This window comes from Nylanderia fulva, unplaced genomic scaffold, assembly GCF_048542155.1.
Source record: "Nylanderia fulva isolate GAGA-0341 unplaced genomic scaffold, ASM4854215v1 Scaffold3, whole genome shotgun sequence".
NCBI classification, from domain to species: Eukaryota; Metazoa; Arthropoda; class Insecta; order Hymenoptera; family Formicidae; genus Nylanderia; species Nylanderia fulva.
In genome coordinates, this window is record NW_028190368.1 from 1,363,915 (window position 1) to 1,376,398 (window position 12,484).

The following is a 12,484-nucleotide window of genomic DNA, read 5'->3' on the forward strand; positions in this document are numbered from 1 at the left end:
TTAATCGATATATTTCCCATTGTGATTCACGTTTGAAAGATCGATCGCGGTTCCGCGATCATGCGCGATATCAAAAAGCGGGCGAAATGGGGGCTAAAATCTGTCCACTTTCAACCGCATTTATCTCCATTCTCCCTCCTTTCCCGAAACGTAAATACACCTTTTGCTCGATTTGGATCGCGTCGAAGGTGCGTCGTGGAGGCGAAAAGGAGAGCCCGGCTTTCCCTACGAGTCCGGGATCCTCGCTTGACAGCAGTGGTCGCTAGCGGCGCGACTTCCTGTTGGAGGTGCACGTTTTTCAACAAAGGAACACACATACACACAGTGGCTACGCGGCTCGGAAGAAGTTTATTTCCCACGGAATCTATATGATGGAGGATGCTACAGTGGAAAAGGTAAAACAACGCCCCTCCGGGTCGCGGCGATCTCTCCTGTCATCCGGAACGACGACGACGAGACATGGAAACGCTTTCCCGGACGACGATTTATTAACTCGACGACCACCGGGTTTAGGTTAACCATCCTCCGTGAGCAGTCATGTTTGTGTTGCCGCGTCACTTGATTTCTCCGCGATTTTTCCCTCATTTTCGTTGAACTTCGATTTCGGGTATTTTGACGAATATTTTTCGGGGAGAGACTTCAACCTCTGTCCAACGTTCGAAAAACGTTGCTTCAACGTCTTTCTTTTCTTGCGCCAAGTAAAGTTCCAAAACCTCCCTTCTCCCCCGAAGTTCCTTTATCAACAACAAATTGATAGTCGTTTTAACAGCAGGATGCGAAAATAAAATTCTGTCCAACGTCGTTTGATAAACGTTGCTTCGACGTCTTTCTTGTGCCAAGCAGTTTCAAAACCTCCCTCTTTTTCCTGAAATTTATTTCTCAACAACAAACTAAGTTATTTTCACAGCAGGGTGCAAAAAGAAAATTATGACAAAGGTCACTTCTGATGAATTTACATTTGACAGACATTAAACCCTCTTTTTCAAACATTACGCAAGAAGAAATGACGTAATGTTGGTCTTGATTATGAATTATGGTATATATTAATGAGCTTTTCTTAAATTTTGTGTAGGTTGTCAGTAGAGAACTGTTGATGTGCGATAGTGATTTGTCAAAATTGTGGCAAATTGTAGTTTGTAAAAGTTATGAATGTAGTAGCGATGAAATTTTACTCTTTAAATTTTGTAGCTATTATTGACAATAATAAAACATACTTATCTGTCATTTTTGGAAGATGTAAAAATGATGGAACAATTGTGAATTATATAATTATCGTTGAAATAATTTTATGTAATAAGAACTTAGGAATAAGCATATTGAATTTGTTATGTACATAGAAAGAATGAAATTTCATCGATTTATGAATTACTTTTTAAGTAATTATCAATTTTGTTATTAACTTTATTAAATGATACACAGAAAAAGCATATTTCTGATAACAATTTTTCTGTAATTTTTTTGTATTTTTTTTTGTAATCTAAACAATTGAACAATCTGTTATAACCTGTCAAAATCAAAATACTCTGTCATCATAAAAGTACAAGTTAAATTTTACAGAACTAAATTCTTGCTTAAAAATTATCAGGGATATTATCCAAAACTGTTTAAAGCAACTTCACATATACACATTACTTTTATTATTTTTTATCAGCTTCCTTTTTTTGTGTAAATGTTTTCTACATTTGCTAATAATTCAACTAATGAGCCAAGTAATGTGTTATTGGAAGATTATACAGAAAATGAGGTAGCTATACATAAATATATGTTGAACGCAATTTGTATCTTATAATACCATCACTGAAGATCAATGAAAATACTAAGATACACTTTTATATTATTTATTCACTTTTATTATTTATATATTTTCAAATCACTTATTCATGTTTATTGATAGCTTTGACTTAACTTATTGTATAATATGTTCTAAATAAGTAAATTCTAATCATTTTATTTATATATATACACACACACACTTCAAATTGAAATTTGTAACATTTTCTCAAATCTTTGTATTATTTCAACAAATTATTACAAGTTTTTAATTTTTAAAACAAAAAATCATTATTATATTATATACTGTGTAAAATAAATTATACAATTAAAACTGAAGTAACGAGCAAAAATATTTTAACTTAGTTTTAATAATAGCAAAATATTACTAAGAAAATTACATTTGCTCGTGCTGTTTAATTATAAACATTCAGTTTTTAGAGTCACAAGAATATAATTTTTAAAATCATTGCTAAAAACTTATGACTTTGCTTATTCTTATGACTTTGCTTTAAATCATTTCTCCTGCACAATCTTATCAAAGTGATGTATTTTTTGAGTTTATCTTACAGGTTCAAGAATACAAGGACTCTCTTAAGACTAAGGTAATTTGTACTCTCTCTTTCTCTTTTAAACATTTATAATTTTATTTCAAATTCTTTACCATATTTGATTTTTTCATCTTCTTTTGTGATAAATGAATTCACATTCAACAAATATTACTTCATATATTTATTAAATTTATTTATCAAAATTTTATTATTATATAATATATATATATTATATTATATAATTATATATATAGTTTATCAAATTGATTATAATTATCAAAATTATAAATTGTGACAAATGATATACTTATTGTTTTTATGTGTGCGTTATTTAGGCGGAGGAATTGTTGATAAAGGGATTCCCTGAGAAAATAGTTAAATTAAATGAATTGCTGGAGACACCTGGATTCTGCAACCGGAAGTTGTCGGATGTACATCAAGAATTAAACGTACCCATTCCAGACCCAATAGTTCTTAATCATTCCGAAGATGCCCCTGCTACAAAGAAGCTTAAGTTGGACAATAATGCAGAGGAAACCAGCGGAACCAAAGTCATGGTACTACCAAACGGTCCAGTACCTTGCAACAAAAAACTATGTGATCTGATTTACATAGTTAAACCGTACATTAGACAACTTTTGGAGGATTCTAATTTAGTAAGTGTTAAATGCACACGTATACTATAAGATTTTATTTTTTTTAATATTTTAGTAATTAATCCGCTTTTTTTTTAATCTCTACAAAAATAAGGAGATATTTTCACGATTTATTAAATAAAATTGAAATAATTTGGAAAAATAAGTACTTTTCGAATCGTTAATAATACAGTTTTTAATTTTCTAGTTAAAAATGTGGATTTCTTTCCTGATTCCAAAAATCGAAGATGGAAATAACTTTGGTGTATCAATACAAGAAGATACGTTATCTGAGATTCAATCAGTTGAAAGTGAAGCAGCCGCGTTCTTCGATCAAATCTCTAGGTAAATGATCTGTATATACATATATATATATATATATTCAACACTCTTAGATTAATACTTACTTTAGCATAACAAGAGAAAAGAATCATATTTATCTCTTATTTCTATTCAGGTATTTCATCTCTAGAGGAAAGATCGTTAGTAAAGTCGCGAAATATCCACACATCATCGATTATAGAAGAGCGATTCAAGAACTAGACGAAAAGGAGTACGTGAGCTTGTGGCTGGTGATGTGCGAGGTCCGCAATCGCTACTGTTCGCTGCACGATCTCGTGATCAAGAACATTGAAAAGATCAAACGGCCACGTTCCTCCAACGCGCAATCACTGTACTAAGCATGCTCGTACAACGCGCTGTATCTACTTGCGGAATAATTCAATATGAACGTAAAAATTCGTAAAATATAATAATATAAAATAAAACTCATCTCATCAACATAATTTAACTGCCTTGACATTAGTCCATCATTTGTTCTATCGATTATGGCACTATATAAATAAAATCGATAGCTACACTTAAACTCTTCGAAATTGTATATTATATAAAATATACTTAACTTATTCATATATTTAAGTTTATATATATATATATACATATAAACTTTTTTTCATTATTAATGCATAAAAGAAATATCTCAAATCTTAAAAATTAAAGAAATAATTTTTCCTTCTAATTTTTTCAATAAAAATCTTAAATCATATTTTACTCTTTAAATTTCATTGGTAATTTAATATTTCATAAAATTTCATATCGAGCATACTTTACTTACTATACTAAATATTGAGCATAATATCTATATAATTTTCGTTACAAAATTATATGTAGCAAGCTTGCATGTAATTTTGCCGATTATATAATCGAAGCGCTTACGAAGGCAGCAAACAATTAAGATTAAATTTAGAATAGTGTGTATTTAGAGAATCATTTTTTGTAATTTATATTTATAAGAAGAAACCCAAGTCACGAGCTATTAAATAATATGGATTAAATAGTATTCTTTTTTCTGTAAATGTTAATGCATTGTCGCGCAATAAACTCTAAATAGGATAAAACACGAGATTACATGGAATATAGTATTAGTTTATGCTCGAAATAAATTTTCTCTTTAAACTTGTGAGATATAAATCCTTTCTTTCTGTCAAGTATTTTATACATGCAAAAATGAGATATATATATATATGTGTGTGTATTTATATACAATATATATATATATATATTTAGATGTAGGGTAGGAGGGAGGAGAGTACATAATAAGAGATATTCTGGGCGTACATTAAAATTGAAATAAATGTATTCGCGATTAAAAATGATTAATTTACTATTGCATTTGACATAGAACTTTCAAAAAATAGATGAAGAACTAAATAAAAAAAAAGATACTAAACTTTCTACATCAACATGAAATTCTGAATATTGTGTCTATATATATATATATATAAATTTTGATTGTAATACAGGAATAAATATGACAGTAATTGGATAAGGAAAAAGATTTAGACTAAAAAAAACTATATAGGGTACATAATAACTATAAAATTATATTTCCAATGATAAATATAATGTAGAAAAGAATTATAAATAGCAGTAAATATATAAAATAAATACAAAATAAAACAAAATTAAGTCAATGGAGAAAAGAAACATAAAAACATAATTACGTTTCTTAACAAAATAATTTCGTACATAATATAGTAAAAAATATACGAGATAAAAGAATAAAAAATGGTAAAAGATTATATCTTTTTCATAAAAAATTCATATAAAAGTTTATATACTAAAATTTGTAATTATTTACATTGCATAAAATATTGCATATTGATATTAAATATTGCTAATGCGATAAAAGTGTTTTTTTTTCTTCATTTATTGTTGTGTTTCGAAAAGGCCAGGATTCAAAAAAAGATGCTTGTTGAATCCCCGTACTTCAATAGATGACGTCTGGCACTCAGGCACGTCTTTTCCTATTCTGATTTGTTTCAAAATTGAATCAATCTGTAAATTGCATTAAAATTATAGATTTTTGTAGAATCACTATTATTTTGTATTTTTTAAATATCTCATAATATTCACCATAATAAATAAATCCAGAATATGAGTCGTGCAAGCATACTGCATAAATACAATGCACAGGATATGTATAAACCAACTACCAGTTACTTTATCTCGATATGATACATGCCCAGGTAAGGTAGAATAAACTATAAGCATGTCTGAATAATTCCTTGTTGTTAAAACGTGAGATCTATTGCAAGGTGCTTTTTGTTCATAATTCGTATTTGGAATAAGACTGGTATCAGTGGTAGTCCTACTGTGAGCTACAGCTATCTGTTTTCTTTTTCCTCTAAAACAAAAAGAAAAAAGATAAATATAGATTAATAACTAAGTTCAGAAGAAAAAAAAATTGTGCTTTTTATACATTTTTGCACATATGCAAATAAAAGTAGAATACACCAAATTGCATGAAAGGCACAACTCTAATATACTTTTATGATGTTACATTGATACTTATATTTACTTGAACAGTTTTAAAGATAAGAATAGTTGTAAAAACATAATCAAGACTTCCTTATTTTTTAATATTTTCGGGAATTTAGTGCTTATCAAATTTTTATTAATCCGCAGTTCCATGAGATAACACAGAGATCTCATTTCTACTTATAAAGTTCAGAATATAATAAGATTGCGAGAGAAAAAATATTATTATACAACATACCTGCACAGTTGAAAAATAAATATCTTTGGCTTTTCTGCAAGTTGTGGACAAGCTTCTGCAGTAAAATAATCGCAAAGATTTGTACATAGAACTTTTTCATTTGGTTGTCTGCTTGCACTATGATAATCAATTCCCTGGATTTCTGTGTTATTTTCTTTATCTTCGGCATCTTGATCTTCTGTACCATGACTGGTTATTATTACGAAACAAGAATCGACCTTATCCAAATCATCATTTTTTGAAAATTTTTTTACCACTTCATTTATTTCCTAAAAAAGTAAGATATAAGTCAATATAATATAAATATATCATAATCCAATTATATATTATATTAAAAAGTCAATATAATTTTTAATTTTATTTAATATTTTAATAGAAAAAAAATATTGTAAATAAAATAATTTATAATGCTCTAAATGTTTCTGATTCTATATTTGCACACAAGTTTTATAATAATACGAATTTAATACTTTTATATAAATCACATCGTTTAGTTTTACATAGTTTACATATCACATAATTTAGTTTAAAAATTTTTAAACTTTTTGAGCTCAATCTCTTTAATCACATAATATTTACAAAAAGAATTTGTCAATGCTTTTAAATATTAAGTGTTTTAAAAACATGAGTTATACCATATAATTATTAATAGATTTTTTTTTAAATTTTTAACAAATTTTATATTGTATTGAACTCTTGAGTTATTTACTTACCGATCCTTTTAAATTTATATGAACAATTACTTTAAAGCCCATTTCTTCAAATAGTATTTTTAAATTTGTTATGTCATGTTCTGCCGCAAATCTTGGTTCCTCTGATAAATCATAATTAATATTTGCGATTATCAAAACCAATCCTCGAGGTTTACTTCGCATAGGATAACGCTCAATGATTTCATATTCTCTATCTAAAAATTGCGTTGCTTTACAAAGCTTTACTATTAAAGGCTTCTCTGACCAAGTCGGTCCATTAATATTATATACTTGATTCAAGCTGAAATAAAAAAAAATATAATAAGAGGATTTACAAAATAGAAAATTTAATTTTCACAATTTTAACTATTAAATTATACACAATTTCAACATTTTTGTATAAATATTAGGTAATCACAGAAATTTATTTATCTAATATTCTTAATTAATTAATAATAAATTGTAATCAAATATCTTAGAACTGTGAGAGACTGAAGAAGTATTTAAATATAAAAAATGAATATAACAAAAATTGACATTTATTTAACAAAAAATAATATATTCATGTGCACTTAGAAACATTTTCTCCTTTACAATTATAATACATTATACTACAAAAGAAAAAAAATTTAAAAGAAAAAACTAAAATTAAAAGTTTTTAAATATACATCTATATATATAAGCTATATATATATATATATATATATATAATTTTTAATATTTTTTTAATATAGATACATTATATAATATTTAACATTTATATTAAAAAAAATTAATGATTAGTAATAAAATATATACCTTATTTTATTATTTGCACTAGTTTTTCCTTGCAATATATCTGCTACATCTCCATGATCGGACTGTCTTAGACTAAGAAGTAAGCTGTTAAATGCATAAGGTCCTCGTGTTTTTATCGTCAAATATATTTCTCTAACTGTATCTAGTGTCATAATGGTGTCCTAAAAATAAAAGATATTACATATAATGATATATAATATAATACATTTATGATATATAATATATAATTTCCATATAATATCAATTAATTTGCATTTATTCTCTTTTACACTATATTATATAATATTTTAGAATTACTTTTCTCTCCTCTTTATCTATATCTTTCTTATCTATTTCACCTAAATGTGTAAGGGTATGTAAAAGAGATAACAAATATGACTCATGATCTCTTTGTTATAAATCTTTTCACTAGAACTGCTTTTTTATAGAAATAAAATGCCTTTATGCTGTTTTGTGAAAACAAAGACTCGTAAAGTAAAAATTATTTGCTCGGCATATATTGTTCAATATTTTTAGGAAAAAATAATAATGGTTTTAATTTACTAAATTTACTAAATATAAAAAAATTTACGATTTTGTCTTCCAAGTCATTATTTTATTACAAAGATATATATGTATATACTATTCTTGCATAAATCTTTTAAGAAAATTGAAAGAAGAGAATGATATAAAAAAAATTTAGCATTTAATAACACAATTGATATTCTATTGCTTTTTTGCTAACAAATGGTTTCTTTGTTTAAAAACACATCAGAGTAGTTATTGCTAATTTTTGCTTGAAAGTTTTTTTACTTTATTAACTAATATTTTATTTTATTTTTTGTCTTATTGTATAACTCCAATTGATATATCTTCTATTACATATATATATACATAAATACAGGGTGTCCGAGAACTAGTAGTACACCTGTTAATAGCAGATTCCTGGAATAATTTGACGATTTTTCATCAACGAAAATGTCGAGACATCAATAATTTTCGAATTATAAGCGATAGAAAATAAGGGGTTTTTCGTAAACTAGGTCATGTGAAAATAAAATATTAACAAAATTACATTCAATTAATTTTAAAATTACATTCTTTTAATAATTTTATGTAGAGTTTACTTTAATAGAATTTTAATTTAAGGCTTAATTACGAAGATACATGATGGCAAAAATTAGGAACATGCAAAAAATGATGAGGAAAAATCATCTCCAAACGATTCCAGGAATCTGACATTAAAAAAGGTTTGCTATTAATTTATATATATATATATATAAGCTGCGTTCTCTGAACGTCACCCGAATGTATTCCCTGTCTTTCTATCTCACTAAGAGAAAAGTGGTATAAAAAGAGAGAGAATGCACTCGAGTGACGTTTCTGACAATAGGAACATAAAAAGAACTCACCTTCCAGCGAACCATGTTCGTGTCGTCTCTGTTGTACACCTTGTTTTCCAACAATTTTGGCAAAAGTTTGGTCATATCAATTTTTGACACGACACTGTCGCAGCAGAAAGTTATTCGCTCGCGATCTCTTTGCTCCATTGTCAAGAAGGCAGTAAAAGGCAGTGAGAGACAATGTGTCAGACAGCTCCGTAATCTACCTAAGCCTGAGCAACACTGACAATTGAGCAGCCGAATCCTAAGCGTCCACGCGGCAAGGAGAACTTGTCAAATTAATCGACAACAGCACCAAGTAGTTGAAATCTTTCCAGATTCTTGGACGATGACGAAATCTCTCCTATCAACACCATCTTGACCACGGACAACCCGATATACATATATAACATCTGCATGTAAAAATCAAGCATCTCAAGTCCCATAGTCCCATCCCCATATAGTTGCTTGTCATCGATGAGGGTATAGTAGCGCTCTTCATTATCTTCAGGGACGACCTCATACAATCAGAGAGAAACCTGAGAGCGGCCACCGCAATATACATATACATATATATATATATATATATGTATGTACTATGCCGCATTTTCGAAAATCAATCTAACCGAGCCGAATGTAAAAACGTCATATTGTTTAAATTAATTTTTCTTGAAAATATGTAATTGTAAGCTTTACGCCCTATCTCTTTACTGGTAAAATATTTTTATTTAAATATTTGGCAAGTTATCTCTATATAATGACTTTTGAGCTGGAAAATAATATATAAAATATTTTAATAAAAAGCAAATTAAAAAAGTATGTGCATAATTTTTTGATATATGGTCCAAAATTAATGTCATAAAAATTATAGCCAGAGCGATGGATCCTTGTCTGACTCAGCTGTTCGGTTCTCAATTTGGTTTTTAGCTGAATAGTTTGGACATGAACCATATCGCGTAATCAAACCATTTACCGTGCTTTTTACCGAGCGTCACGACGTAGTTTATGTCCACTTTGTCAGGGGGCGCACTAGTACACGCTGCCGCTGAATTCCGGTGGCCACTCTCTGTATTCTCTCTGATACAATAATCATGAAAATTCGCCCATAATTGACCATCATAAAAAAATTTTTTAAATGAATAATTATATATTATTAATATATATATATATATATATATATAAATCCATACACACACACACACACGTATATATATATATATATATATATGTATGTAAAAAAATTATCTATATTATATATTTATAAAAATTTATTGTAAAATTTTCTTTTATAATTAATTGCATATATTTTACAATAACTGATATGCTAAACGTTCATAGAATCTAATTTTCATATTAAGAAATTCATTATTTTTATCAATATATAGTTATTGCTAATTTTTTGCTTGTTTTATTTATATTTTATTAACTAATAATTTAATATTTTATTTTTCTGTCTTACCTGTTTTCTTTATATTTTACTTTTGTATCTTTTCTTTCTTTATTAATATATACAGTATTTTCTTTCTTTATTAATATATACAGTATTTTACTTTTGGAATATTTTGATATGATGTGTCTTTTAATTTTATTTTATGTAACTTGATGTTTTCTCAATAAAATATATTGTAATATAATATATATATATATATATATTTAGTACAAAATTATAATAAAAAAATAAAAAGAACTATTTTTATTCAGCCAAGAAGTCTATATCTATAAAAAATATTAGTATTAAATTTTTTGGAAGGAAAACACTTTTTTATGTGTTTAAAGATATTTATTAAAAATTACAAAACAAGGAAAGAGAGAGAGGGAGAGAGAGAGCAAGAGAAAGAGGAAAGAAATTACACATTACTTTTTTTTTATACATATGTAAATATAAAAAAGTATAAAAATATTTCATGAATTGTTATATTACACCACATAATAACTTATTTTGATATTTATATATATATTGACATTATATCTACTTTAATATATAATAACTATCTTAATGTGAATCTTAAGAGTTTCCAATTGCTGCATTGTTTCAAGATCCAATGGAAGTATATGCGATATACACAATCCTTCTCGATGCAACAAAGGACATCACATTATAGCGTTATACAAAAGTATATTAATACTAGCAATTTTCGACAGTAGAGGCCAAAATTGTGACCCACATGCTGAGGAACATTTCATCTTGAAACACTTCAATATATTCAACGCTGGGCTTGATCTTTGACGTAAGCATATATCCTATATTACAGCTTCAGGATTGCTTGTGTCCTAATATTTCAAATTGAAATAAATCCTTTCTATAATAAAAAGAGTTATCTATTCAGTAAAGAAATATATCTGCAAAAAATATTAATATTGAATAATTGTTTGAAACGCTCTTGATGTCTAAACAATGTTTGTCAAAGATACAAGAAGCAGGAAAACGAGAAAGGATTTTACATTATTTTTCTTTTTATATAATTAAATATAAAAAAATGCAAAACTATTTTATGGTATAATTATTATATTATATAATCTACTAACATTTGTATTGTTACTTGAATGCAATAACTTTCTCAATATGTTTTTTGAGGGTCTCCAATTGTTCCATCGTTTCAGGATCCAATTGGGGAATAGTAGACATACGCAATCCCTCCTGAGGCAACAAGGACATCACATTACCATTACCCAGAGGTACATTAATATTAGCAATTTTTTCCTCGACAACAGCAGAAACCAGTAGAGGACTGCCTTGCATACTGAGAACCATCTCTCCCTGACGAGGACGTCTCAGTACATTCAACGGTGTATTTGGCACGATTTTCGGCGTAACCACATCGTAGACGGTGCTGTGGGGCTTTAATGGTGCTGGTGTCTTGAAGGTATCGATCATCTTTTTGGCCCTGGGCTTAGTTACAGTCATCTGAGAGATCTCGCTGAGTTGAGTCCTGTTATTTCTGCTAGAACTACGTGTCCTCCTTGTTGTCTGCGGTTGGGCCTCCACTTTCATCTTCCTCGACCTGGTGCTACCCACACTGGTGTTCCTCTCAGTCCCGTATCCATCATCGGTGGTGGTCGTGGTACGTTTGGCGGTTTTGTACTCCGTCTTTAGCTTAGACTTGGATACAGTAGCTGGTGGCTGCATAGAATCCTGGACCGACGAGCTCACCTCATCGTTGACATTCTCCTTTTTCTGCTTGTTGTCGCTACGATGATTATTATTATAACCAAGTATCTCACCCAATGTCATCCCAAAACGTATCTCCGATGGTAGACGGGAACATATAACGTCTATGAAGGTCTCGAAGCTTTTGACGTCAGCCTGGGCATCGCGTTCCAATTTTGTAATACGTAATTGCACATGTCTGTCAAAGGTCTGAGCCATTATATCGTACTCCTTTGTAGACTCGGTCCCCGAAGTCTTCCTCTTGTTTCGCGCATACTTGGTTCGCGGCATTTTCGACACAGCGTCGATCACCGGATCTATCAAATTCCCTCGCCCGGCGTGCGATTCCGGTATACGGATTCAATTGTAGAGAGATTTAAAATCGGTCACGTGACGAGCAACGGGAAATAGACGCCATACTGCAAACATGAACATGAGAAATTATTGCAGTTTGGAATTGGACCAATCGGA

The 12,484-nt window shown here is 28.9% G+C and overlaps 3 protein-coding genes across 6 annotated transcripts; 1 reads left to right on the plus strand and 2 right to left on the minus strand.

Moving 5' to 3' along the window:
• The first annotated feature begins 110 nt into the window (after positions 1 to 110).
• Positions 111 to 4,411, plus strand: REG (proteasome regulator gamma). Of its 3 annotated transcripts, none has more exons than XM_029319096.2 (5): positions 111 to 395; positions 2,343 to 2,375; positions 2,657 to 2,977; positions 3,165 to 3,301; positions 3,414 to 4,411. In XM_029319096.2, the coding sequence occupies exons 1-5, from the start codon at positions 369 to 371 to the stop codon at positions 3,634 to 3,636; spliced, it is 741 nt and encodes a 246-aa protein (XP_029174929.1). In that variant the 5' UTR covers positions 111 to 368; the 3' UTR covers positions 3,637 to 4,411. The 3 variants fall into 3 exon arrangements, with proteins under 3 accessions (XP_029174929.1, XP_029173545.1, XP_085340349.1); XM_029317712.2 differs by having other exon boundaries at positions 226 to 395; positions 2,331 to 2,375; XM_085484223.1 differs by lacking the exon at positions 111 to 395 and adding an exon at positions 1,481 to 1,744 and having other exon boundaries at positions 2,331 to 2,375.
• Positions 4,412 to 4,819: 408 nt separating this feature from the next.
• On the minus strand, positions 4,820 to 9,345 carry Dronc (Death regulator Nedd2-like caspase). Its single transcript, XM_029320832.2, has 6 exons — positions 8,896 to 9,345; positions 7,505 to 7,665; positions 6,728 to 7,007; positions 6,015 to 6,283; positions 5,372 to 5,642; positions 4,820 to 5,293 (listed from the first exon to the last, which is right to left on the minus strand). Exons 1-6 carry the CDS (start codon positions 9,031 to 9,033, stop codon positions 5,165 to 5,167), a joined length of 1,248 nt encoding a protein of 415 aa, XP_029176665.2. The 5' UTR covers positions 9,034 to 9,345; the 3' UTR covers positions 4,820 to 5,164.
• Positions 9,346 to 10,647: 1,302 nt separating this feature from the next.
• Positions 10,648 to 12,388, minus strand: borr (borealin-related). Of its 2 annotated transcripts, none has more exons than XM_029322569.2 (2): positions 11,392 to 12,388; positions 10,648 to 11,205 (listed from the first exon to the last, which is right to left on the minus strand). In XM_029322569.2, exon 1 carries the CDS (start codon positions 12,302 to 12,304, stop codon positions 11,402 to 11,404), a length of 903 nt encoding a protein of 300 aa, XP_029178402.2. In that variant the 5' UTR covers positions 12,305 to 12,388; the 3' UTR covers positions 10,648 to 11,205; positions 11,392 to 11,401. The 2 variants fall into 2 exon arrangements, with proteins under 2 accessions (XP_029178402.2, XP_029177721.2); XM_029321888.2 differs by having other exon boundaries at positions 10,649 to 11,165; positions 11,392 to 12,387.
• Positions 12,389 to 12,484: the final 96 nt, after the last annotated feature.

Excerpts from the sequence above, each read along its gene's own strand:
- REG (XM_085484223.1), top strand. The coding sequence starts at position 1,670 with ATGTTTTCTACATTTGCTAATAATTCAACTAATGAGCCAAGTAATGTG. Across the intron at positions 1,745-2,330 it reads AAGATTATACAGAAAATGAG|TTTATCTTACAGGTTCAAGA; the intron begins GTAGCTATACAT and ends GTATTTTTTGAG. Across the intron at positions 2,978-3,164 it reads TTTTGGAGGATTCTAATTTA|TTAAAAATGTGGATTTCTTT; the intron begins GTAAGTGTTAAA and ends TTAATTTTCTAG.
- Dronc (XM_029320832.2), bottom strand. The coding sequence starts at position 9,033 with ATGGAGCAAAGAGATCGCGAGCGAATAACTTTCTGCTGCGACAGTGTC. Across the intron at positions 7,666-8,895 it reads CGAACATGGTTCGCTGGAAG|GACACCATTATGACACTAGA; the intron begins GTGAGTTCTTTT and ends TTTTATTTTTAG. Across the intron at positions 7,008-7,504 it reads AGTGCAAATAATAAAATAAG|CTTGAATCAAGTATATAATA; the intron begins GTATATATTTTA and ends TTTTTATTTCAG.
- borr (XM_029322569.2), bottom strand. The coding sequence starts at position 12,304 with ATGCCGCGAACCAAGTATGCGCGAAACAAGAGGAAGACTTCGGGGACC.